The following is a 25,392-nucleotide window of genomic DNA, read 5'->3' as shown; positions in this document are numbered from 1 at the left end:
AATATCCCTGCTCCTGACTCCACACAGGCAATACACTCCTGGCCGCCAGAAGGCAAAGTAAATGGTCAAGGCAGCAGATTTCATGTGCAAGACCTACTGGCCACCCTCTCCTCCTCACCCTGGATAATCTCTCTCCATTTCAGAGGCAGAGCCCTCAGAAAACCGTGCTAGGAACCCAGCTCCTCAGCAAACAGGAAAGATGTAGAACAATGAACCACTGCAATCTTAAAACATTTTATTCGGTGCAGAAATTCTAAGGTACAAAAACAACATTTTGCAATTGTCAGCTGTGACCTACTGCCACCTATTTACAGTTATGTACAAATCAAATAAGACACTGTTTTCAATGTAAAAATATAGCACACTGCTACAGTCTGTCAGTGCTCACTATTCCACCAAACCCCACCAATGACAATCTTAAAGAAGAAACAAAGACAATGACAACAACCACCATGTTCATGTTCCACAGGCTTTTCCCCCAGAACGTAGTACAGGGAGCTTCTGTAGTAAAAAAAAAAAAAAGTGAAAATAGAAGTTACCTAATCTCTAAATGAACACATGTGGTTTTTACAAAAGTTTTTGCTCTGTCCAGACTCACCATGTTTTTTCTTGAGGAAAAAAATGAAACTTTTAAATAACAGTTACACATGAGTGTGACCCGATGGTAGTTTTTTCATCTAATGGATGGAGCAGGCAACTTTGTCTACATCGTGTACAAACAGGAGTATGGTTCTTTGAATCTTCTCGACTGAAATTTTACTTGACATAAACATCAGACATGATCATAATTGGTTTGCTCTTGTCAGACTTCTGACTGGAGAAAACACAGTGTTGAGTCCATTCAGAGCCATGACTCTAGCCAGAGTTGGAATCATGACTTCAGAACACAGGAAAGCTCCTGAAGAGTCTGTGGTCCCAGATGAATTTCAGGGAGAAACCAAAGAACAGGAGGGAAGACAATTGGCCAAAATTCCCCAGGAGGTCCTCCCTCACTCTCTTTGCAAATCAGCTCTTAGCAACTGCTCTGTATCTCACCAGGGGCTAAACTGAAGTCCAAACCATTTCATAATATTGTGAGTCATGAATTAAAGGTGATGTTTACAGATACGTAAAAATAGAATACAAAATTGTGAGGGAGGGGTAGCTGCCACTCAGATGGTAAGAGCTAGTCTTGAAGAGTATCTTGAAGAAGCTCAGGAATAAGCACCAAGTATCTGACCACAGGAGTGGGGGGAAAAACATAACAGGCTATTGCTGGGCAGGGGGATAGATGTAGCAACCAAATAATCCTCAGAATGAATATAGGCAATATACCACTTCTTAAAAGTGCCATTATAGTTTTAAATAGTAAGAGAAGCCGGGCACATGAGGATTTCCCTATAATCCCCATCCAGAGCTTGGCCTCCACAAGGCACCAATGTGAATAAGGCACCATGTTCTGTTTGCACAACCAAACGGAGCATGAAGCTGAGACACAGAAGAGCAGTGAAAATTATCAAGCCCTTGCAAAACAAGAGCTATGAAGAATGGTTTAAGTAGGTGGGATTATTTACCAGGGGGATGACTTCACTGTGGTTTCCAAATACACGGAAGGTAACCAGCTGTTCTTTTTCCACTACATGCAGAACAAAAGAAAGCTGGTTTGAATTTCTGTAAGACGTACAAAGAACTATCTGATCAGCAGGGTAGGTTACTGAATTTCCCTCACTGAAAATCCAGAATCCCATCCATAGCCATATGTCTGAAATAATTCAGGCTCAGCCCCGGCTGACACCAGAGCGGGGAAACATGCTAGATGATCCAAACTTTCTCCCAGCTCCAAAACTCTGAAATTGGAATCCAAGCTATTGGCTTACAGTCAGACTTCCTTTTGTTTATTTCCACCCTGAGCCTGGAAAGGAGGTGACATAGAAAGGATGACCCAACACCCCATGAGGACTCCTAACTGATCTCTCAGTATCAGGAAAAGCTTTTCTCCATATACTGTTTCACATCTCCAAAACAGAGTCAATTCACAGATCATTTAAAACAGAAGACAATGCAAATACCTGGCTCTAGTGGACACTTGGGATTCCTTGCCCCACTCCCCACAATCCCTGCTTTTCTCATTAAGCCTTGGCCTAAATTCATAATTGCACATCATTTAAAGAATTATTAAGCCAAGAACTAAAGCTATAAATAGGTCCTTTAGATTGTGGAGTTTAAGTGAAAATTGTTCCAAGTGTTATGTTTTTAAAATTGGAGAACATAAATCTGATTTTGAAATTAGTAACTGGCTTGCCTTTCTCTTAAGGCACCATGAAATGTAAAGAAGCAATCAAAATATTTCAAATACATTCACAATCCTATCAGACTTCTTTGGGGGAGCAAGTTGGGGAAAAAGCAATCTAGCCATCAGCTGCATTTAGTGAGAGCATTTTCTGGTGATACCAGACATCTGTAATCACCATGAATGCTTTTCATTTCAAATCTTACAAGGCAGAGGTGACAAACTGGCAGCTAGGGGACAAATCAGGCCCAATCATGTGTTCTGTTGAGCCTGAATTGAAAAAAAAAATTATTTAGCTGCCAACACTCTAAAAAAATTATAATTTTTCACATAAAAACCCAGATTCTCGGGGTGCCTGGGTGGCTGGCTCAGTTGGGTTAAGCATCTGACTCTTGATATTAGGTCAGGTCTTGATCTTGAAACCATGAGTTCAAGCCCTGTATTGGACTCCACACTGGCATGGAGTCTACTTAAAAAAAAAAAAAAAAAAAGAATCCAGATTCTCAGCTTCTCTTGAAAAATGGGAAAATCAGTAAGTACCACATGGCCACAACTGACTGGAATAGCTGCCTTCCTAGAGGTGGGACAGGAAGCACTTCAGTTTGCCACAGTCCTCGCCATGCCCTATGGCCTCTCTGACACTGAGAAGGTAGGTCATTGCCATTTATCACCACACCTTATTTATCATTATTCCTGGCCTGCTGCACTGGCTACCCTTGAAGGCATAGCATCTGCTAAGTAAGAGCAGCAGTCTTCACAAACAATTTAAAACAGAAAAGGCTAATAACTTTCACATTGGTACTGTCTACCTCTTTCCAGTAAGAACACAAAGAATAATTCTCCCCTCTAAGAGAGCCAAATTAGTGCTGAGGCTACCGGGGACTACAGGGTTTTCTTTAAGAAGAGGGTGTATCATTTCTTCTCCAGGAATAAAATAGGGTTTTTTTTTTTCCTTCTTTTTTTTCTTCTAAAAGATGCCTAAGTCTGAAGAAAGGAAAAGTTCCAAAAATCAAGTAACTCGACATTTTTGAAGGGACAGTCTTCCTGTTTATTTGTGCTTAAATCAGGGAACCTGAGATTAGGGGTTGGTTCAAAAAAAGAAAAAAAAAAGACATTTGCAGCTATGAAGTAGCAAGACTGAACTCTAACATACAACTTATGTACACTGAAATTACTATGCGTTGATTCCAATGATGTCATAGTTGCTAAAGACACTTTGTGAACTTGTGCTCTGGGACTGTCTTCAATTATTACTCATGTGTCAACCAAAACCTGTCTCATGATTTTAAGGCCCTGTCTCATTTTTTGGCTCAAAATGCTATTACCTGGCTGGGTCACCCAACCTGAATACCTGGGCCTGGACCTGAATGACTTCAGATTCTTTCTGAAGATCAATGTGCCTCAAAAGGCCCAGGATTTGGCCCTCTGGAGGACACTCTGCCCCTACTATGTGGCTGGGCCAGGTCTGTCCGGGTAAGTTCTGGTTGCTTGTAGCCAATTGCTGGGAGAAAAGCACACCTTTACCCAGGCTTCTGCCTCTCTGATCCCTCCCCACTCTGCAAAGCTATGTCAAATGCTAAGTCCTTTCTGTAGGGCACTGGTGAGTTAAGATGAACGACTAGCTCCCTACCTTCAACTACCTTCGAGATCTGCTTACCTGGCTCCTTGCATCTACCTCTGGTCTCCTGCGCAGAGGACACCAGCTAACTTAGCCACACAAGCCTCTTAGCTTTTCATTGAGGTCATCCCTATATTCTAATTCTTGTTTCTAAAATTTCTAAAAGCCTGCAATTTGGCAGAAGTTTTATCTGAATTCTGTCTTAGCATTTCAATTACCCAGGACAGTATCAGTCAAAGAATGCAGCTCTGCTTAAAACAGATGTTTTGCCTTAATCTACAAGGCAACTGTTCTCATTCCCAGCAAGAGATCGGAGGGTTTAAAAAAAAAAAAAAAAAAATGAAGCTAATAAAACAAAACCACAAAGTTGGAACATATCAACTTAGTCTGACTTAGGCCTTCGCACTATGGTTTTGCTACTCGGTATGTTAGAATTTAATTGTGTTGAACATAAGAAATTAGTACTTGAAAATAACCATCTAAACCCTAAATCCAAACTACAATTTTACCTGATTTTTGGTCTAGCATATTTTTCCCTTGCATTTTCATAAGAAGTTAAGTTCATTTAGCAAGCTCCCTGCCCACGATCATGGAGCTCAGCTGATGCTCCCTGCCCCACCCGGCACCCCTCCATGCTGTTCCTGGGGTCACTTTCTCAGAGATGCTTCATTTTATGTGCAAAGTTGAATATCCTAAAAGTAGCTCCTCATGGTTCCTTTGGAGCATGCATCATTTCTTGGCCTCAATCTTCCTGATAATGTTCCAAAGTGAATTTTCATGTTGGCAAGTTTGGACTGACCAATCTCCCTTGCAGAACTTATCCTGATGATGGAATGGCAGGACAGTCACACATGGGCAGGAGCTCTGCACTTGTCCCAGATTCCACGGTGACATGGAACATCTCTTCTCCAACAAGATGCCTGGCTTTATGGGGGAGACGGTTCTGCAGCTCACTTGTCTCCCCTTCAGAGCAGCTGCAGGAAATTCGATGCCGGTAGAACAGACGAGCAGAGCACGTTCTTCTCCCAAGGCCGTCAGCTGCCTTTACAGAACATGGAGTATGGCATTTGCATCAAAAATACACACAAACCTCTTCTTTCCAGCAAGGCTGCAAACCTTCCCTTCCCCACCTGCCAAGCATGTGCTTCGGTGGAAAAGTCATGCCCCATTCCAACTCCCACCCCTCCTTGAGAGGTTTCTCATCTCCCCTTCATATTGGTCCTATCTGCTAGAGGAGTGAAACCCAAGGTCCCCTGTGTGAATGCTGAGTAAAAGCAGAGTGCCAAAATCCAGCAACACCCATGAAAAACATGGAGAAAGATCCTCACAACCCCTCAAGGACATGGGAAGAAGGCTTTTCACAGGGAAGACCAAGGTATCATTACCTACATGCTAATAAACAAACAAGATTTGAACAACTATTTTTCCTTTGGAAACAAATTCTGTAGAATCATCATTCATAGAAACAGAACATTTACTTTTCCTTTTTTTAAAGCAAATATTTTCCTTCTAAGCTCTAGATAGCTATTTTTGGTAGGATAGAGCACAAGAGACAAATCTTTCATTGGGTAAGTACAACAGAAACACGAAGTGAAACATGATTCACAGGCTGGGTTGTTGGGAGGGAGTACTTTAAGATTCAAGAATTCAATGATTTCAGGTCTCATGTCTTCTTCAGACGGTATTAGAAGCGCACACTCATCTTTGTGACAGATCTCTCCTCACCATCTTAAAATGAGACTTCTCATTAGACAAAACCAGTTCAGCAGATTAAGTGGCTGCCACTTGTACACACTGCCATATTTCAATTGATTCTGATCCCTAATATTCTGGACACAGCTTTAGATCAGAAGCCAACTGAAGCATGAACTCCAGCTTCCAGTAATACAGCTCAGTTGGGTATTAGTCTTTTAAAAATAAACTTCCAGGCAGCAACATCTGAGATACTGCACAGTAAATGGAACCCAAGGAAATTTGGCATGCAGATCTGGGCCCCACATGATGCCTACTCAAACCAAGAGGTGGTCCTGTGTCCTGAGTTATGGTCCTTTCTGTGCAATAACCAGCCCATGTCAGAAAAAACTGTCAGCATGGTAAGCCTGACCCTGCAGCCCCCACCTCAGCCAGCTATGGCACCACTAGTACATAGAGACTTATTTCATGAAAGGTGATAGTATAGTCAGTTACCTTCTCGACCTTCGACTCAGCTTTTTTTTTTTTTTAACATCTGTAGTACTGTAAATTCTATACCAAAACCAGACAAGAGCATCGTCTGTAACAACATGGATTCCAGATATACTGGCACTTGACTTCTGTGGCTATAATGGTACTAAAAGTGCTTCTTCCACAAAGCATTTCAAATCAAAGTAGCCAACAGCAAACAGGCAAAGTTTGCAGAGATAAATACAATCTGAATAATCAGTGCAGGTACGTTGCTATTTCTCTGTGCATATATCCTCCTACCTCCCAGAATTGGCTCTAATCCAAGGTCTGACCTTATGGACATGCCTTTCAGAGATCCATACAGTTTTAGAAAGTTGGAGACTCTGCCAAGATATCAGGTATCTGATATGAGGGATGGGGCAAGGAGAGCAAGTACTGGCCCAAATTTCACTCCAAGTATCCTTGCAGGAGACCTCAGCTCCAAGTGGACTGCGCAACCAGAGAGAAGAGCTGGGGGACCAGAGAGAGGCGGCAGCTAAAGTGGCAATGCTTAGACTCTTCCATTTTGTTACAAAGGGGCGACCGCATGGAGTTCACCAGTGTAGCTGCAGCAACCAGGCTCTGCTTTGCACGCCCCAGATGTGAGAAGCTTGGAAGGGAAGGCAGGAGGATCCTCCTCACCTAAGGAAAGAAAACAGGGCAGAGCCACACGTCATTGTACTTCACTGGGGCGGGTGCTAAGGCCAGAATGTGGTTGAATCTGGCTTTACAAGTGAGGCAGGCCTACCAACCAACTCAAGACAGGGCACTGTCAACCTGTTGGCAGGTTCCCTTAGTTGAGGGCCAAGGGTTTGCATGCATGACTCCAGCTAGCCACAGACACTATAAGGAGAAGCCCCAGGTGGCATCCTGCTGGTGCTCCCTGGGGAGACAGAACTCTCCTTCAGAGCCCTCCCACTTGGCCCTGTGCTGAGCTTTGATGGAGCAAACACCGTGTCCACCAATCCCAAGATTATTAAAAGATGTGGCTTTTAAGTCACTGGCATAGGTGAGGGATGGTGAACACTACAAATCCCAGCAAAGATAAAGGTCCAGAGAACCCGCCTCCCCCCCCCCCCCCCCAACCAATATCCTTGGGGCAAGCTGTGTCTTGGTAGCCAGAGGCCTGCAGAGTTCAGGAAGGTGATATAATGCACACACCGCATGTTTCATAACACCTCCTGCAGGGACTGGGCCGCTCACCATAACTGAGCCTTAGTATTCCAGCAGTTCACACATGGGAACATTCCCATTGCCTGGAATAAATCGAGACTATCAATGGAGTCTGTAACCTCCCATAAGGATTCAGTGCCAGTAAGTGTGCAGCAAAAGTAGAGAGACACTCTCATGGATTTGGGAACTAGAGACAAAGGCTGTGACCTGCATCAGGAACCCAACCCAAAGGCACTCTCGGCTCCCCCCGCACCTTACCCAGGCCAGAGGAGGACGACACGCTCTCTGTCAGCGAAGATGTCTCCGTGTGGTCTGCCGACAGTCCTTCCATTAAGGGCAGGGACAGCTCCGAGGAGGGCACGGACGAGTCGTAGATGCCCGAGTCCCGGGGCATGTCCGAGGGGCCGGAGGCTTTCACGGCGTGCAGCAGGGGCGGCAGGACCGAGCCCCCGCCGGGCCCAGGCCCCACCTCCGTGTCTTGGTCCAGGCCCAAGTGCGGGCCCTCGGAGGGCGAGTCGGCCCGCGCCCCAGGGGCCACAGCCTCAGCCTTGAGGCAGAAATCGCTGCTGTCGGGCCCTGGTTTGCACACGACGTCATTTAACACCAAGCCCGAGTCAAACTTCTCCAGCACCGGCTCTCGGGAGTGGAGGGGGGGAGGGCGGAGGGGAACGAACTGCTTCTCAAACCAGTCGGGCTCCTCATCGATGAACTGGTGCATGTTGCAAATGGCCACGTAAAGGGAGCGGCCCGACTTGCTCCGAAAGTAGTTCCTTCTGCTCACCTGCCCGGGGTGCGGCCCCGACTCTGGAAGGCCGTGGTCTCGGGAGTGCAGGTGGGAACAGAGCTGGGGAAGGTTGTCCATGAGCTTGTACTTGGTGCTCAGGTCCAGGACGCCGGGAACGTCTCCCTCGCAGGAGTAATCAAAGTAAACGGTGATGAACTTGCTGAGCTGGCCTGAGGAGCTCTGCTTGGCCTGGCGCAGCTTTTCTGCGATGGCCGACACAGCCACCAAGAAGAGCTCACCCTTTCCCGAGCCCCGGCCTCCGCCTCTGTGCTTGTAGCTCTTCTTGTCCACAAAATACTTCATGCCTTTGGAACACACCACGATGATGAACTGCGACTCGTGGATCTTCTGGATGACCCATTCTCTCTGCCCTTCTCTGCACAGACTGAAGTCCTCCCACAGGTCCAGAGCCACCTGGAAAGAGAACATGGACCTCACTCACCTATACAGCCTGGAGAGGAGACTCAGGTAACAAAAACAAGAGTGTTACAAGAGGGTCACATTATCCATCCTTTAAGTATTAGCGGCACAGCTGTGTGCAGGCTCCGGGGTGCCGGGGTCCCAGAAGAGCTAACGTTCTATGGGTGACAGTCATATGCCAGGACCCTGGCATTGTGCCCTTGCTTCTGACTGACACAGAGCCATTCCTGATCTCACCCCACCAGGGAGAAGATGGACGCACAGAGCTTCTAGCAACCTGCCAAAGTCACATATCACAAGTGAGGCCTTTGAGGGACTCTCTGCTAGTGACCACAGACAATGAGCACACTGGGGTCAGTCTGTGTGATGAGTGGAGCTGCCTGGTGATGGAAGGTGATGATGGATGAAACTGGGTGCAGGACCCCAAAGCAGGCAGGAAAGAGGCTCAGGTCTGCATGCCAGACTTGCCCACAAGGCTGGTGGACTCATATCCAGAGAGCATGTGGAACAAAGAGGACAGCCACTCTGGTTAACTCATTTGTGAGTGACGTGGCACCTCCCACCATGACTTCATAAGCAGTCTATGGGGCGTCATATCCATATAAGGTCTTCCATCCAAAATCCAAAAGAGATTCTGGGAGGGGGTGAGAGGGAGAGGCACCAAGAAAGGAGAGAAAACCAGGCATGCATGTGCCCCTCAGAGGGCTTCACCTTCTTAGACCATTTCCATCTGATTCTGCTAAAAATGTCTCTTGGCAGTTTTACCAGCCTCTTTCCTTCTGTAGTTCAGAAACTAATCCTCAGTGGCTATATGCCTGAATGAGAGCCACAGTCTCTAATGGGGAAGGGGGCTCTGAAATGACTTTGTCTTCTTCTTTGGCTCTAAGGAACACAGTTCAACATCCACTCACTTGCTGAAAATAATCCTGAATTGCTTTACATTCCCTTGCATTATACATTCTAAAAGCTAACTGGAAGTATATACCAAACATTTTTTAAATGTTCCCATCTTTGATGCAGCAATTCCATTTCCAGGCTTCTATCCCTGCAAAGTCATCAGAAATGAGGCAAAATTGAACTACTGGGATGTTTAGCAATTTGAAATAACTCAATTATAGAGAGTTGATATGATGGATCACGTGGCTGTTTAAAATTGCATGGTGCAGCCACTCTGGAAAACACTATGGAGATTCCTCAAAAAGTTAAAAATAAAACTACCCTACAATCTAGAAATTACACTAGATCTTTACCCTAAGAATATAAAAATACTAATTTGAAAGGATATATGCACCCTGATTTTTATAGCAGCATTATCAACAATGGCCAAATTAGGGGAAGAGCCCAAATGTTCATTGACTGATGCATGGATAAAGATGTAGTATGCATATAGATATAATGGAGTATTATTCAGCTACCAAAAATAATAAAATCTTGTCATTTGCAAGGACATGGATGGAACTAGAGAGTATTATGCTAAACAAAATAAGTCGAAAAAAGACAAACATGATATGATTTCATTTGTATGTGGAATTTAAGAAGCCAAAGAATCCTAAAGGGGAAAAAGAGAGCAGCAAACCAAGAAACAGACTCTTAACTACAGAGAACAAACTGAGGGTTAGTAGAAGGGAGAAGGTGGGAAGATAGGAGAAATGCGGAATGGGGATTCATTGTGATGAGCACTGGGTGATATATGGAAGTGCTGAATGTCGTATACCTGAAAATAATACTACACTGTATGTTAACTAATAGGAATTTAAATAAAAACTCTACAAAATAAAATACAATTGCAGTTTACATAAAACTTTCAGTAAGTTATTAAATGAAAAGACAGGAAAATTATTCTAATCTACCCTAAATGCAAAACTGTATGCATGAGTTCATCTGTGAAGAAAGAAATTGGAAGCAAACAGACCAGATATTAACTGTGTTCCTCTTTCTCTAGGTTGAGATTATAGGCCATTTTTTTTGGTCATCTTTGTTTCCAAATTTTCTACGACAAGTATTACACTCATAATTGGAAGACACTTCCCCCCTGAGGCTAGTTAGTTACAAAGCAGAGCCCATGGGTTGTCCCTGTCTGAAGACTATGTTGCACCAGCTGGAGTTTGCAGTTTGGATCTGTGCATCTCCCTAGCTTCAGCTTGTAAATAGGTATTATTGACACTAGGGGGCAGCCTTGCCACATGGAGACACTAAGACACCCACCAGTGGGCAGTAATCAAAGCACAAATAACTTTAATTACACAGCTATTGTACAGTTCTTGCATTTGTAAGAAACAGAGTGTGCCTTCCATGACAGCTTCAAATTTCACTTCACCTGAAAATTAGCACTATCACATTATAGAAAAGCTACATATTAATAGCTTTAACTCAAGAGACAGTCAAGAAACCAGAGCTGACCATTTGAGTACTTGACACATTATTATTCTCCCTTCTCAGCAAAACTACTCCAAAGAATTGTCTAAGCCTGCTGTTTTATCTTCCATCCTCTCTTTGGCCGTTCAAGGCTCACCAGGTGTCTTGAATGACCCCCTCCCCCCTACTCCTGTTACATGTTCTCAGGGGATATGCCATTTCCTTCCAGGCAACTGCACGATCTTTTTTTTTTTTTTTTTTTTTTTAAGATTTTATTTATTTATTCATGAGAGACAGAGACACTGGCAGAGACACAGGCAGAGGGAGAAGCAGGCTCTATGCAGGGAGCCTGACGTGGGACTCGATCCCAGGTCTCCAGGATCACGCCCTGGGCTGAAAGCGGCACTAAACCACTAAGCCACCCAGGCTGCCCACGATCTCCTTGATGTTTATAAAACTTCCTACCACGTAGATGCCATTAAAGGCTTTTGAGCAGGAGTGTGTCAGGGTTAGGACTAAGTATTAGGAAACATTTAGTGCTATGGTAGTGATAGGTAGGGCAGACTGAGGGAGGAGTGTGAGGCTGACCCAAATTTGGAAGGAAGCAAGGTCCTAGGTGTCACCCAAAGAGGCCTGTAGGGAAGGAGATAGAAGGGAGAGCATGGGAGCACATGTCCTACCCAGGGGAAGAGAAGAGACTTCAGATTGCTCACCTCACAGCCGCAGAAGTCCTGCAGGAAGTAGGCAAAACACCGGACAACGTTCATGTGATTCTGGCCATCTTTACTGGAATAGCAGAGGAAGACCTTTGGCCGCGGCCGGAGCCTCTCTCTGGGGAGCGCCGTGGTGTACGAGGAAGACTCAGAACTCTCTTCATCTAAATGTGAATATATATTTTCTAAATTGGAAAAGAAGATAGGGTTGATGCCTACGAGCCAATGGTTTATCCTGTTCCCTAAGACTCGGGACCTAATGCCTCTTCAAGAAACAATAGTTGATATGCACACCTGAGATCCCAGTCCCCACCTCCCCAGCCCCTGGGTCACCACTGGAAATAGGAGAGCTGATTTCTCCAGGGGAGCAACAAGCGGCCAAAATTAGTTGTTCACCTGAAATTGAGTTTGAGTAAGCCAAGAAAACTGAAGGGACCACCCTGGTCAGCAGAGAGCACCCAGAAGCTGGTCTCACAACCAAGTATATCTACCAATTAAACACTAAAAGAGCTGACCTTCTTAAAAAAAGAAGGAAGGAAGGAGGGAGGGAGGGAGACAGGGAGGGAGGGAAGGCAAACCCTGCTGAGCGATGACTTTAAAGTACACTTTAAAGTACGTAAGTCTTAAGAGTACATCTCAGCAAATTCTTATCTAAGTATATACCTATGTAACCACCACTCAGATCAAGATATAAAACATTTCCAAGCTCCCCAGAAAGTTCCCTCCCAACACCTGTCTTTTATAAGTAATGACGTCCTACCTCTACCCTTACTCATACTTTTAGACTTCATCTATATTCTTAAATTTACTATCCTGAGTCTGAGAATAGGATTATGGCTTCGTGTTCATGGCTCCTGAGGTTAAAAGCCAAGTATTTCAATGCTAGGAAACTAAAATGCCCATTTGGGGGGCGGGGGTGGTGGGGGAGCCAAAGGCTCCTGACTCCCTCTGTTGGCTGGTGTCCTGCCAACTTGGGAAGAACACACCACACAAAGAGATACCTTGTTGCTTCTTGCGGCACATCACAGTGAAGAGGGTGGCAAATGCTGAGATGACAACCAGTGGCACGGTGATGGCAACAGCCCTAATGGGCCCAGCCCACGGGGAATGTGCTGGGAAATTTCAAAGAGAAGGTTTGAAACTTAAGCAGCGCATGTTCAAAGAAATTCCTCCTTTTCTTTTTTCTTACTTAAGATTTTTTAATTTAAGTAATCTCTACACCAAATATGGGGCTTGAACTCACAACTCCAAGGTCAAGAGTCACATGCTCTACTGAGCCAGCCAGGCACTCCTCTTTTTCCTCTTTTTAAACATAAGCTGCCTAACAGGTGCTAGGACCCCTTGACTACATTTCTCTAGTATTGGTCTGGTGATTACAAATAATTCCCTTTAAAGGTTTGTAGAGTATAGGATCCCTGAGTGGCTCAGTGGTTTAGCCCAGGACATAATCCCTGGAGTCCCAGGATTGAGTCCCACATTGGGCTCCCTGCATGGAGCCTGCTTCTCCCTCTGCATCTCTCATGAAAAAATAAAATCTTAAAAAAAGGAGGGGGGGGGGTTGTAGAATACAATTCACAGTGACTACTTGTGAGAATTCAGCCTTAGGAAACCTCACTTCCCACCACTTTTCTTCCAAGGACCAGTGACTATTTAGTCCCAGCTACACACAGACACACACCAACCACAGTGGCCTCGGTCTCCCAGACATTGACATTAGGATGGAAGGAAAGTTAGCTTTGATGCGATACCTTTTTATTTTAAAGAGTAGGGGAGGGGGCAGTGGGAGTGGGAGGGAGAGAATCTCAAGCAGACTCCCCATGCTCAGCATGGAGCCCAACACAGGGCTTGATCTCACGAACCCCTGAGATCATGACTGGAGTTGAAATAAAAAGTTGTGGACACTCAACTGACTGAGCCACCCAGGCACCCTGATGGAACACCTTTTAAAAAAAGAGGGGCTCAAATGATGTGTTTTGGTTTTACAAATTATGAAGTACAGAAAGTATCAAAGTGCATGGTCTGCTGTAGTCCAGAGCCAACATTTCACACAGGAAAAAAAAAAAACATACCTGGCTTTAAGGCATAATGCATCACTTTTCTAGTTGTATTAGTGTCATCCACCAGCTGCAAAACAGAGGATGCTGTATCATTATTTTTTTTTAAGTGATAACATCTCAACCAATTTCATTCATTTTTCCATCTGTGGACAGTAGGGGGCAGAAGGAAGAACAGCTACTGCCTAGGATAATTTATGAGCCACGACTGGATATTAAATCAGATAAATCTCTGCTTTATGAACTCAAAACTCTCCACCTCATCACCCTGCATGAATCCATCATTGTTCATTCACTGATGAATTCAGCGACTGAGCTCCACATTCTAACAATCTTCAATTACAGTGGCATCCTACCACTAATTTTCCTGGGCTGCCATGAATGCTTTAAGAGGGTGTGTCACTTCAAAACCACATACCGCTACCAAGTCATACAACCAGTGTTTCTCCCAAAATGTTAAGACATGTTGATGGTCTCTGAATAGCAGAGCTATGGACAAATTTTTAATTTCCTTTTCTATTTTTCTTTTATTCCTGTTTTTGTAGTATGTTTGATACTGGAAAAGTAATCTAAAATTATATATATATATATATATATATTTACACACACACACACACACACACCATTTGCTTGCTTTTTTTTTAAGATTTTGTTTATTTATTCATGAGACACACAGAGAGAGGCAGAGACATAAGCAGAGGGAGAGGCAGGCTTCCTGCGGGGAGCCCAATGTGGGACTCGATCTGGGAACCCCAGGATCATGACCTGAGCCAAAGGCAGACATTCAACCACTGAGCAACCCAGGTGCCCCTGTCTTTTTTCAGTGGTATTTAGAACTTCATGTATATTTATATAGAAAAATGTCAGCAGAAAACTAGAGAAATAGAGGCAGATACAATTGGTGTAACTTTTCCTTTCTGTTTTACTACTTAAAGTTTTTAAATCCAAGGTTTTAAGAACATATTTTTGTAGTCTAATGGTGTAGGGGCCCCAGTAGGTAGCACAATGGCCTATTGGTAAATATTTTGAAACTAAGCTACTGGGGAAACAAGCAGTACAACAAGCAGATCCTCCCTCTGTCCCCCTCAAAGCAGGAAATATATCTCCCATATGACAAATACCCTCACTGTATCGAGAAGTAAAAAGGACCTCCTTGGGGTCCCTGTGTGGCTCAGTCAGTTAAGCATCTGCCTTCAACTCAGGTCATGATCCCAAGGTCCTGGGATGGAGCCCCACATCTGGCTCCCTCCTCAGCAGGGAGTCTGCTTCTCCCTCTCCCTTTGCCCCTCCCTCCCAGCTCATGTGCTCCTTTCTCTCAAATAAACAAAATATTAAAAAAAAAAAAAACAGATATCCTTATTGTTTGAGATAGGGACTTCAAGGTCGAGAAAGCTATAGAAACAAACCTTGTTACTTTTTATCTTATTATCCCAGCCTAAATCCCACTTGGTATTCCTTACTAATTAAAGTTCCCAAACATCCATTTTCTTTATCCTGTCAATTCCTCGCAAATTTATTATCTCTTTGTCCAAAAAGCATAAAAACTGTGCCTGCCTTTGTAATTTCTTTGGGTTTCAATTTCATTACTGGGCCTCTGTGAGTACTCAATAAGACTCTGTTTTTTTTCTCAAAATCCTTAATCTGCCTCATGTCAATTTAAGTCCTAAACCAGCTGGAAGAACCCATGGAGGAAAGAAGGAATTTCTTCCTCTCCTACAAAGGAATATGGTATAGAAATTCTTAAATCATGGTTATGTGGACTATATGGTTTCATAAAAATATTTGTATGAAATATTTGAAATACTGAGTGAGAAAAATCAAAGACTGATTACATATAAAGTTTTTAAAAAGCATATTAAGGACCATGTAAAAAGATAACTGTGCACACCCTCAATAGCTTGAAATTTTAGGGTTGTAAACAGTTGGAATTCTACATGAACTAGATTCATTCTGTAGAATTAATAATAGGGCTTTCTTGAGTTATGCACACCTCAATTATATAATCCCCAGGAGAAACATTTTGAAGGAGGCAGCTGGTTGTCTCTGTATTTTGCTCCTGCAAAGAAACAAAACAACACTTTTAAAACTCACTTCCTGGATAAGGGTCATCTGGACCTCTCTTTTCCCCCCAGAGCTGAAGGAGACCTGCCACCAGTCGTGACTATGTTCAGAATACATAAATTAGATCAGAAAGCAGCCGTGTTTATCTGCTACACATTATCTGAACTTTACTCTGATAAGAAGGCCCAGGAGAGCCCAGAGAACCCCGTGAGAGTCTATACGTAGTGGTGCCCTCAGCAGGACTACTTCATTTGCAGACAAAGAAGCTAGTTAGACTACCCTTTACTTATGGAAAGGGTGAGGAAAGGAATTACCTGCCCATGTTTGTGCATATTTTATGTGCCATAATTTCAACTTGAGCAGAAGGTCAATGACAGAGGTGAGAGCCTGCAGGAAAGCAAAACTCAACAACACAGAAGCACGTCTAGGAAGGTGCTAAGTTCTGCTATCATGACCAAAAACCTCTCCTGGTGCTTGCTAGAGGCGATCTAGCAGTCCTGTGCACTTTCACAAAACATTTTCCCCTCTTGCTGACCTCCTTTAGCTTAAAAACTTGATGGCTGAGTTTCTACTTAACTTTGGCCTATGTGTATGATCGTAAGCCACTGACTGCTCCTAGATGTGTTTTTTCCACTGATTAGCTGCGTGGCCTTGAGGAAGCCAGGTGACATCATGGAGCCTCAGGTCACCCTATCTGTAAAGTGGGATGATGGCAGCAGCTTCTGTTGCACAGAGTTGTAAGGATTCAGTGAGCATAAAGCTTGGTGACTGGCACACAGCGAGCATCCAATTAATGTTTAAAATAGAGCAGAATGAACTAGAAATATTTAATTCTGTTATTTCCTTGATAATAACTTTCTCAGGCTTCATCACCACTGAAATAGCCGAGTGTAGATAACTGGAGAGCATGAAGGACGCCCCTGAGACATAACATTCTGGAATATCTACCAACTGCTGAACTAAAGCCTAATATTCACATTGAATCATCCAAATTCCAGGGGCCCAGGGGTCACATTAAACATGTAGTATTCCTTAATGTACGGAGAGCAGCTCACCTGTTTACAGGCCTTTCTCTTGAAAGGCCCTTCATGCTTGAGCTTATAATGAAGATAGAAGAAACGGAAGCCAAAGGTGTGTGGCGCGTGATCAAAAGACACCTGCATGTCCAAACCGTGCTGAGTGATGTTCAGGTTCCGAGGCTTCCAGACTGGGAGGAGGAAGGACCCAGAATGAGCACCCAGAGGCCACCCCGGCACCACTGTGCTGGCAAGACTTGAAAGACAAAAACAGCTGTACTTACATGGTTTACAGGCCAGGTTGTCCGGCTGTAACAATAGGTCGCAGGCTATTAAGAAAGATGCATATTTTTAGTTTTAATACAATTTGACATTTTCCTCATCCAATAATTCAATAAAATAGAAATATACGGTTCCGGATAGTGTTGGAAAAAGTATAAAATACATCAATTCAGCAATGATTTCCAGTACAGCAAAGTTATATCTTATGAAAATTTAAATTGTACAATGTAAAAATATTAATGCAGTTCATTTTATGCCAAATAAATGAAAAGAGTGTAAAGTCACCCAGACTTTTAAAGCTTGTCAAGCATTACATAGTTTTAGGGCCAGCAGCCAAGGCCAGCAGGACTATGTTCAGGCCACTGCCACATGGAGGTTCCGGTTTAACTGTAAACGGAAATAAAACCAGGCCCTGCTCCACTGTACAGGTGTTTAGGCACAAGAGACTTTGGAGTGATTCTGGAACTATCTTAGAGTTATTATAAACTTTGCTAGCATTCTACTTTAAAATCCTCTGAGGGAGTCAAAAAATGGCATCGAGACATCTACTAAGTAGTAGCACCAACACTGAACACTAGGCACCAAAGCCAACAGGGCTTTGAAGCAGGGCTTGAATGTGATTTAAAAAAAAAACAAACAAACAAAAACATGACGAGAGAGGCCAAACAGCTAGTCCAATATGCCAATGCTGCTCACCCAGGGAGAACGTTCTGGCAAATGTTCCTACAACACCAAGGAAACCAAAGACAGCATCAAGATCATAGTGCACTGAAATGGTGATAAACGTATCTCCCACCTCTGCCTCACCCCCAAACAGACACATTGATTTTGATAGGAAAAAATTAATCTTAAATTACACTAGTTCTGGGATGCCTAGATAGCTCAGCAGTTGAGCATCTGCCTTTAGTTCAGGGCGTGATCCCGGAGTACTGGGATGGAGTCCCATATCAGTCTCCCTGCATGGAGCCTGCTTCTCCCTCTGCCTCTGTGTGTGTGTGTGTGTGTGTGTGTGTGTGTGTGTGTGTGTGTCATGAATAAATAAATAAAATTTTTAAAAATTACACTAGTTCTGACGAAGGTGAGCTTTTCATAAACATATTTGAATCCTCTCATTGGTTACGAGTAAGACATTGAGATGTCAAATGTACATAATCTTTGCCTTATGAAATAATGTTTTATTTAATAAAATGAGACTGTTATAACTTTGCTGCATTTCTTTTAATACAATTAAAAGAAAAAAAAAAAAAGAAAGAAAGAAAGAAAACAACCAGAGTATGAGTTCTAGAGTTGAGAACAAAAACATCATAGAGGAGGATGAGGCCAGCAATCAGACCACATAGAAGTGCTGGCAGTTTGGACTATCAGCTGAACATTGGGGGCCTGGAAAGCCAGACAGAAAGCCTGACCAGGAAGGCAAGAGGGAATGGCTGCAGGCTTCAGGCCTGGGCAACCAAATCTGAAAGCAGTGATTCAGGTTGTGGAAAGGCACACCGCATACAGAACAGATGGAGAAGGGAACCCAGCACAGTTGGCTGGGGAGTGTGGACTCCAGAGTCAGCCTTCTGGGTTCAAATCCCAGCTCCCACCAGGCTCTTTAACCTCTGGGTGTGTGATTCCACATCTAATAAGTAGATATGGGAGGATTAAATTCTTTGAAGGGTGGAGATGGGGGTAAACTGAGTCAGTATTTAGAAAGCATTTAGAACAGGGCCTGACACACAGATGTTAAACAGATTAACTTTCTAGAAAGAGGCAGTCTCGGGGTTACTGATTAGCTGTCTTAATGGAATCCTGAAAATGGGCATTCACAAAAGCCACCTTCCTGATGACAGGTTAAAAAAGATGGAATTATTTCATGCTGTACTCTTTGTGTCCAAAATCAACTTATACTTTATAGTCTTGCTTTTTCTTTTTTTCCAAGTAGTTTTTTTTTATTTTGTTTTGTTTTGTGTGTGTTTTTTTCCCCCAAGTAGTTTTAATATATGGATATCTTGGAATGCCTGGGTGGCTCAGCGGTTGAGCATCTGCCTTCAGCTCGGGGCATGATTCTGGAGTTCTGGGATCAAGGCCCACATCAGGCTCCCTATGGGGAGCCTGCTTCTCTCTCTGCCTATGTCTCTGCCTTCTCTCTGTGTCTTTCATGAATAAATAAAATCTTTAAAAAATATATATATATGTATCTTACAGCAGCTGCGCGCCCCCCCTCCAAAAAAAAGTCAAGCATCACATCTATTCTTGAATAAGTTGCCAATGGGTATCTCTAGCTGGGTGAACTCTGCCTAGGCCAAATCTTAATTCCAAGAATTGCTTTTCTGGATGCTTTTCTCCTCAACCATGCTGATTTCATACCAGTATTAGGTGGGCTCTTGAATATATTTCTTTGAAAAGTCCTTAGAATCAGGAGCAATCTCATCATGGGAAGCAGGCAAGCAGGGCATACTCACCACGGGTTCTGAAGAAGAAAGGGTGGTAATTGCTTTCATTTTTAATGGAAGGAAAGGGGACAATCTTCACAAAGTAATCCGTTTCAAATTTCATATTCAGGAAAGGTTGAGATTCCATTCCCTAAAAGGGAATAAAAACAGACATGATACCGTGAAGAAATTACCCACCCCTCCGCCTACACACAAGACCTTCAGACCTCCCTGACAGTCACCCAGACACTCTTCCAGACCTGGAGTCTACTTTCTGGACCACGTTCAACTGAAATAAAGATCAGCAATGTTGCCTGTCCTTTAGCAAGGCAGCCATGGCTGCTTAATACGGAACCTCAAAGCTTTTGGGGAAGAGCTCACACATTCTTAAGAGCACAAAGCCACCTTCCAGGACATGTAACCTGAGAGGTGTGTTTACCAGCAAGAGGTGCTGGAGGGTTTCTCTGGGTGTGGAGCAGGCTTAGGGTGTTGCCAAGCTATTTCTTGCCCACCTTGGCAGGAGGGGTGGACCCCACTGCCCCCCTTCTCTGGTTTCACAGGCATTCAATAGACCATTCAGACCCCCAGAACAGTGGCATGTCTTCAGGAGCACATTCTCTGCGTGTGACTTACAGTTCTTTTGAAGCTACTGTTGAGCTGCTTTGGGTCCTTTAGAATCAGTTGTTGGCACCGTCTTCCCTCCGACTTCAACTCCTCCAGTATTACTCGAAATCCTTTTAGGAATTCGATGCCTAAGCAAAGCAGAATGCTTTTATTAAAAGCGGACCTAATTACCTTTGAACACACTTTCCTTCCTCCAAGATTACCGTCCTTTCCACCTACACAACAGACTTAAAGGAATTCTAACTTTGGCCAGAATATCCAAGTTTTGCAGAAAGGAAAAAAACCACATACCCTGCATTCCTCTAGTACAGGCCAGGTGATTTCCTCTGTCCCATCACGACTAATTAATTACCTCTAATCCAGCCAGCCATTTCACAAATGCCCATTGCCTCTGTGACATTAGGGTTCAAATACTCAAGCTCAAGTCACAATTGATCCTAAATGTCTACAGTGTAATATATAATTTCTAGGTCATCAGACAGGGTGTATTTAGCTGATGATAATTCCCAATGCTGACGAGGGACTCCCCCCAAACCATGTTTCCGCTTTAAGTTTTCATCCTGTATTTGCTGGCATGGTTCACCGAGTAATGCACAAAATTCCTAACAAAGTGTGTGTCTGCACCCAAGGGGTTCCTAGGCTTGAGATTAAATAGTTTAGAATGTCTATGTGATTTACAAAGCAGTTCTTGCTCTAATCAGGCCTGAAAGGCAGACACCCAAGGGCTGCCCAGTGTGTGCTCTTCATACAGTCCTCAGAAGCCCTGAGACGCCCACAGCGCTGCTGAAAGGCACTGGCCCAGCCTCCTGCCACCTGAGGATTAAGCTCTGCTGATCACAAGAGCCAGTACCAGCGCTCTGCATCCCATGGAAACTGGAACGGTCCAACTGCAGCTGCAGATCCCCAAAGTCAGCCTCAATTGGCGCGATATCGATTTCGCATTCTTTCTGAACACTACAGGAGGAGACAATTTCAACCCCTTTCCCCACAGGGCAAACGTAATGACATAGGATGCAATTAACCAGGTGGGAAAATTATTGATGGCAAAGGACAGGGGAATCTTTTTTGAACAGGTTCTCCAATCCTATCATTATTTGATGAAGAACACGTATTTTATGGTGAGTAGGGCAAAGGAGTTACAATTAGAGCTTCAGATTTTCAGGGGTCATGGTATAGAATGCGCAGGTACCTACTCAGCCACATTACATCTTAAGTACAAAGCCTCCTGTGGGGGTGAGAGCCAGCTGACCCACAGCCTAAGATTCAGATATGCTAACAAGATCCAAGGTCTTAGACCAACAACCAGTTAGCAGATCTCACAGGAATTTGCCTTTTGAGATTAAAAAAAAAAAAAAAAAAAAAAGAGTGAACAAATCCTCATTATTTATACGAAGATTTAATTCATGCCATGTCCCCAGAGCTCCTGTTTAACAAAAGCTGGGTGATTAATACGATTCAAGACTGTACATTTCACAATTTCATAAAAATTTATCAGCTGAGATGGGAGCAGGTGGTTCTAGTCCTTATTTGTAAAAGACGGGCCTGAAAAAACAGGATGCCAAGCCTGGGGGGAGGGGAGGGTGGTGGGAAGAAGCAGCAAATGTAAATCTTCTATCATAGTAACACCTTTATCACAATACTCGGAATGCCTTATAGTTACATGTTTAGCAACTTTATGGAGCAGCTTCCAATGAAGGAACTTATTTGCTCCTTTCCATCATTTAAAACTCATGAGTCCTCCCAACATCCATGGGAGGAAGATATAATCCCCATTTTATAGATGAGAAAAAGGTATAGAGACACTGAACAATCCACCCAGGATTACACAGAAATTAAACAGCAGGTGTGGGATTCAAACCCAAGAGTGTCTGGCTCTAAGCTGGTGTTCTTAACCCATATGCTCTTCTGTCTTCCAAGGGTTTTCCCTGATAGAATCTCAAAGAATTTCATAGAAACAGAACCTGTCCACCCACAAATCACCTTGCAGGAAAAGCACTACATTCTGCCCTCACTGCTCCATCTGTTAGTTTTCCAACTACACGCTCACATCCCTTACTTTCATTCTAAAGGAGCCTGCAATTTGTCAGGCCAACCCCTCAACTGTATAGCCTTACATGGAATGACCACTTCCCGTTTATCCACAGAGAATGTTTTTATCTTTAAATGTTAAGATAATGTTATTTTTGGAAAACCCGTTGCTTTCAGACCCAGCAGTATTTACAAGGATAAGTGAGTCAGGCCCATGTGTCTGATCTATCCTCCCTCATTCTGCACTCACCTCTCCTGCAGTCTGATTTTTCTGAGATTTATCCTGTTCAGATTAAGAAATCCAGGCTTTTATTTTACTTTTCCCTTGGCTATTTTTTTTTTTTTAATTCTAAGATTCGATGGCAATGTCAAAGAGCAGGTTGAGGACCAGATTCTGATGATGGTACAGTAGCCACTAGTATGAGGGTTTTTTTCCACTTTTTTTTCTTAAAGGTTTTATTTTTAAGTAATCTCTACATCCAATGTGGGGCTTGAATTTATAACCCCGAGATCAAGATTGACATGCTTTACCAACTGAGCTGGCCAGGTGCCCCAACAGCCACTGTGTTTTGAGAGCTCTTCCTAGGGGTAGCTGGCTGATCCAGTCGGTGGAGCATGCAACTCTTGATCTCAAGGTTGCGAGTTCAAGCCCCATGTTGGGTATACAGATTACTTAAATAAAAACTTAAAAAAAAAAAAAGCTCTTTCTAGAAATATACTGCATGTGTGTGTCTGGAAATCTTACAATAAACCAAGAGGCAGTCATCTGCACGTTACAGACGGGGAAGCATTACAGATGTGGAAGCGGGGCTTGGCAAGGGTTAGAGGGCTCTTGTAAACACAGAATCTGGGTTCACACCCAAGCACATCTGAACAAATGGGCCCTGCCCACATCCCACATCCAACTATCCCATCCTCTCTGATATATCAGCAACTCATTATTAAAGAGGATAAGCAGACTCTGCCCTAACCTGAATCTGGCCAAATAACATGGGTTTGTTTTTTTCTGTTTTTTTTTTTTCTTCTGTTTCTTCATTTTGGTTTTTCTCAGCCCACATAGTTTAAATAAATTCAGTTTGTTGCCAACATTTAAGAATTGATTTTATGGGTTTTTATGAAAACTGGAATATTCCTGAAAACTCACAACATATGCCAGTGCTGTGCCTGGATATCCATATGGGCACAGAGATGGCCAATGCTGGATACTGAGGCCATTACAGCCTCGGACAGGTCGCCTGTTCCCCGACTACTGCTGAGACCCAGAGGTGAAGGCTTCAGTGTGATTTATCACCATACACCATTATTTTGCAAACCCACATCTCTCTCAGTAACAGCCAAAGGACTCAAAGATGAGCCATAGGCATAGTATCAAGTTCTGTGCATGCCCAGCAAGTATATGCAACAAAGCAAGAAGTGTATCTGGGCCCAAGCACGCAGCACACCTACACTTATGTCAAGACCTGCCTGGCCCCTGGAGGTTGCCACAATGGGACCCCTGCATTCTTCACTACCCACCAAGGCCACATGGTGGACTCCATTTTGACCACTTACCGAGAGCCCCTGGGGACCAAAGAATGGTGACCGCCACTTGGTCGTGGCAAGCATACTGACTGATGGTGATGTTCTGGGCATCAGCAATCACATGCTTCCCCACTGGATTCAAGTAAGTGGTGCAGTCTAGAGAGTCAGGAGAACAAAGAACAGTTAGATTAAAACATTTACTTTTCCATGTCCAGGTTCATTCTTCTCAAATCACACAGGGCTGCTGTCTGGAGGTGGCCAAATCCATTCTGTCTCAAGACGTGTACTGCACAAGCCCAAATAGGACATCAAAGTTTGACTGTTTGGAAAACTAAGATACTGCAGAAGGATTTATTTATGGCACCAGTACCATTACCTGCCCTTCAAGTTAAATTCTAGGACAGCATGAGGAGGATCACATACAGTGTGACTGTATATACGGTTTGACTATGAATCTGGCATTAACTTTTTTACTATTATGATACTTTACCTAAATCAATAATTATTTACATCAATTCAACAGGTTTCAGCATTAGAGTGATTTGAAACAAATGGTTAAATAGTCTGGGGCTTGCTTTTAGAAGAAATTTGGAGGCAACGTGAACAGGGAAAGGAAGCAGTATGAGGATGGGATTCATGAAGGAGTAGCTCACAGCAAGACTATTAAACAATCCAATTAGTACCTGCAACAGTACTGACTTTGTGACAAGCAAAGTACCTTCAATGTTAACAAGCATCTCAAAGGTAAAACTTCTGTTCCCAAACACCATGTGTTAGCAAAGACACCCACAATGCCCACCAAATTCAAAGAGCTCCACACTGCTCATAAAATGAAGACCAATTCTCTGATATTGTCTGAGAACATTATTTACTGCCAGCTGTCAATGCAGCCATGACCATGTGAGCAGCTATGATACCTGGTATCTCTAAAGATACCTTCAAAGTCTACAGGATTCTAAATAGCTGCCAGAAGCTTCCAGCCATACTCAGAATGGAACTCCAGAGAATGGCTATGAGCTCTTCTGGCCATTCATACAGGGAGAAACACCAGCTACCCCGGTAAAAACCAACTCAAAATTCTTACACTGCTTCATCTCCATTTCTTTCTCAATGGTTAAAATTGAAAACTCTCATTGGACTCTGCTGCAAAAAGTCCTCAGTTCCATCAACTATTCAAACTACTCATTATCCCTCTGAAGTCATGGTGTTTTTCTTTGAGGTGAAACGGGGATTTTCAGGCTCAATGAGTCTGCTGCACTCCCCCTGCCCCTGCTGTATGCCACACCTTTCCCAAATTTTTTAAAAAGATTTTATTTATTTGAGAGAGAGTGTGTGAGAGAGAGAGAGCATGAGGGGGGGGTGAAGGCAGAGAGAGAAGGAGAGGAAGCAGCAGGCTCTCCACTGAGCAGAGAACCTGACACGGGGCTCAATCCCAGGACCGGAGATCATGATCTAGGCTGAAGGCAGATGCTCAACCAAATAGGCCACCCAGATGCCCCCACATTTCCCACTTTTATGACTAAAAACATTCCTTGGATATTTGAAAATTATAAAAGAACATAAGAAAAGTGTAGAAGTCATCCATGCCCTCCCACCACACAAAGGTAACTACTATCAACTTCTAAGAAACATCCTTCCAAGTCTTTTAATATGCACATAATATTCCTCCTTTTTAAATTTCTTACTAAATTTCAACACACATATGCACTCCAATGCACCCCCTCTCATTTTGCTAACTCCTAGCTCCTACATTGCTTTGGATCCTGCTCTCTTGCCTCACAGCACTAAGTGGACCCCTTTCTGTAAACTCCATCTGTTTAAAAAGCAGCCACCTCAACATTTCAATATTACTTCTTTT

The 25,392-nt window shown here is 43.5% G+C and overlaps 1 protein-coding gene across 2 annotated transcripts in view; it reads right to left on the bottom strand.

Annotated features, from left to right (window-relative positions):
* Positions 1-218: 218 nt before the first annotated feature.
* Positions 219-25,392, bottom strand: part of IL17RD (interleukin 17 receptor D) — a 69,241-nt gene continuing 44,067 nt past the window's right edge. Inside the window, exons 3-13 of one of the 2 annotated variants that reach the window (XM_077858438.1) lie at positions 23,565-23,690; positions 19,995-20,113; positions 19,392-19,512; positions 16,950-16,994; positions 16,705-16,856; positions 15,579-15,644; positions 13,604-13,658; positions 12,536-12,646; positions 11,535-11,698; positions 7,521-8,460; positions 219-6,731 (exon numbers count right to left, since the gene is read on the bottom strand). In XM_077858438.1, coding sequence (XP_077714564.1) covers positions 6,619-6,731; positions 7,521-8,460; positions 11,535-11,698; positions 12,536-12,646; positions 13,604-13,658; positions 15,579-15,644; positions 16,705-16,856; positions 16,950-16,994; positions 19,392-19,512; positions 19,995-20,113; positions 23,565-23,690 — 2,012 coding nt within the window. In that variant the 3' untranslated portion in view covers positions 219-6,618. Of the gene's footprint in view, positions 6,732-7,520; positions 8,461-11,534; positions 11,720-12,535; positions 12,647-13,603; positions 13,659-15,578; positions 15,645-16,704; positions 16,857-16,949; positions 16,995-19,391; positions 19,513-19,994; positions 20,114-23,564; positions 23,691-25,392 lie in introns of both variants that reach the window. The other variant, XM_077858437.1, reaches the window with a different exon arrangement.

This window comes from Canis aureus, chromosome 19, assembly GCF_053574225.1.
Source record: "Canis aureus isolate CA01 chromosome 19, VMU_Caureus_v.1.0, whole genome shotgun sequence".
NCBI classification, from domain to species: domain Eukaryota; kingdom Metazoa; phylum Chordata; class Mammalia; order Carnivora; family Canidae; genus Canis; species Canis aureus.
Note: the sequence above shows the minus strand (reverse complement) of the source record. Positions and strands in the feature narration are given on the sequence as shown.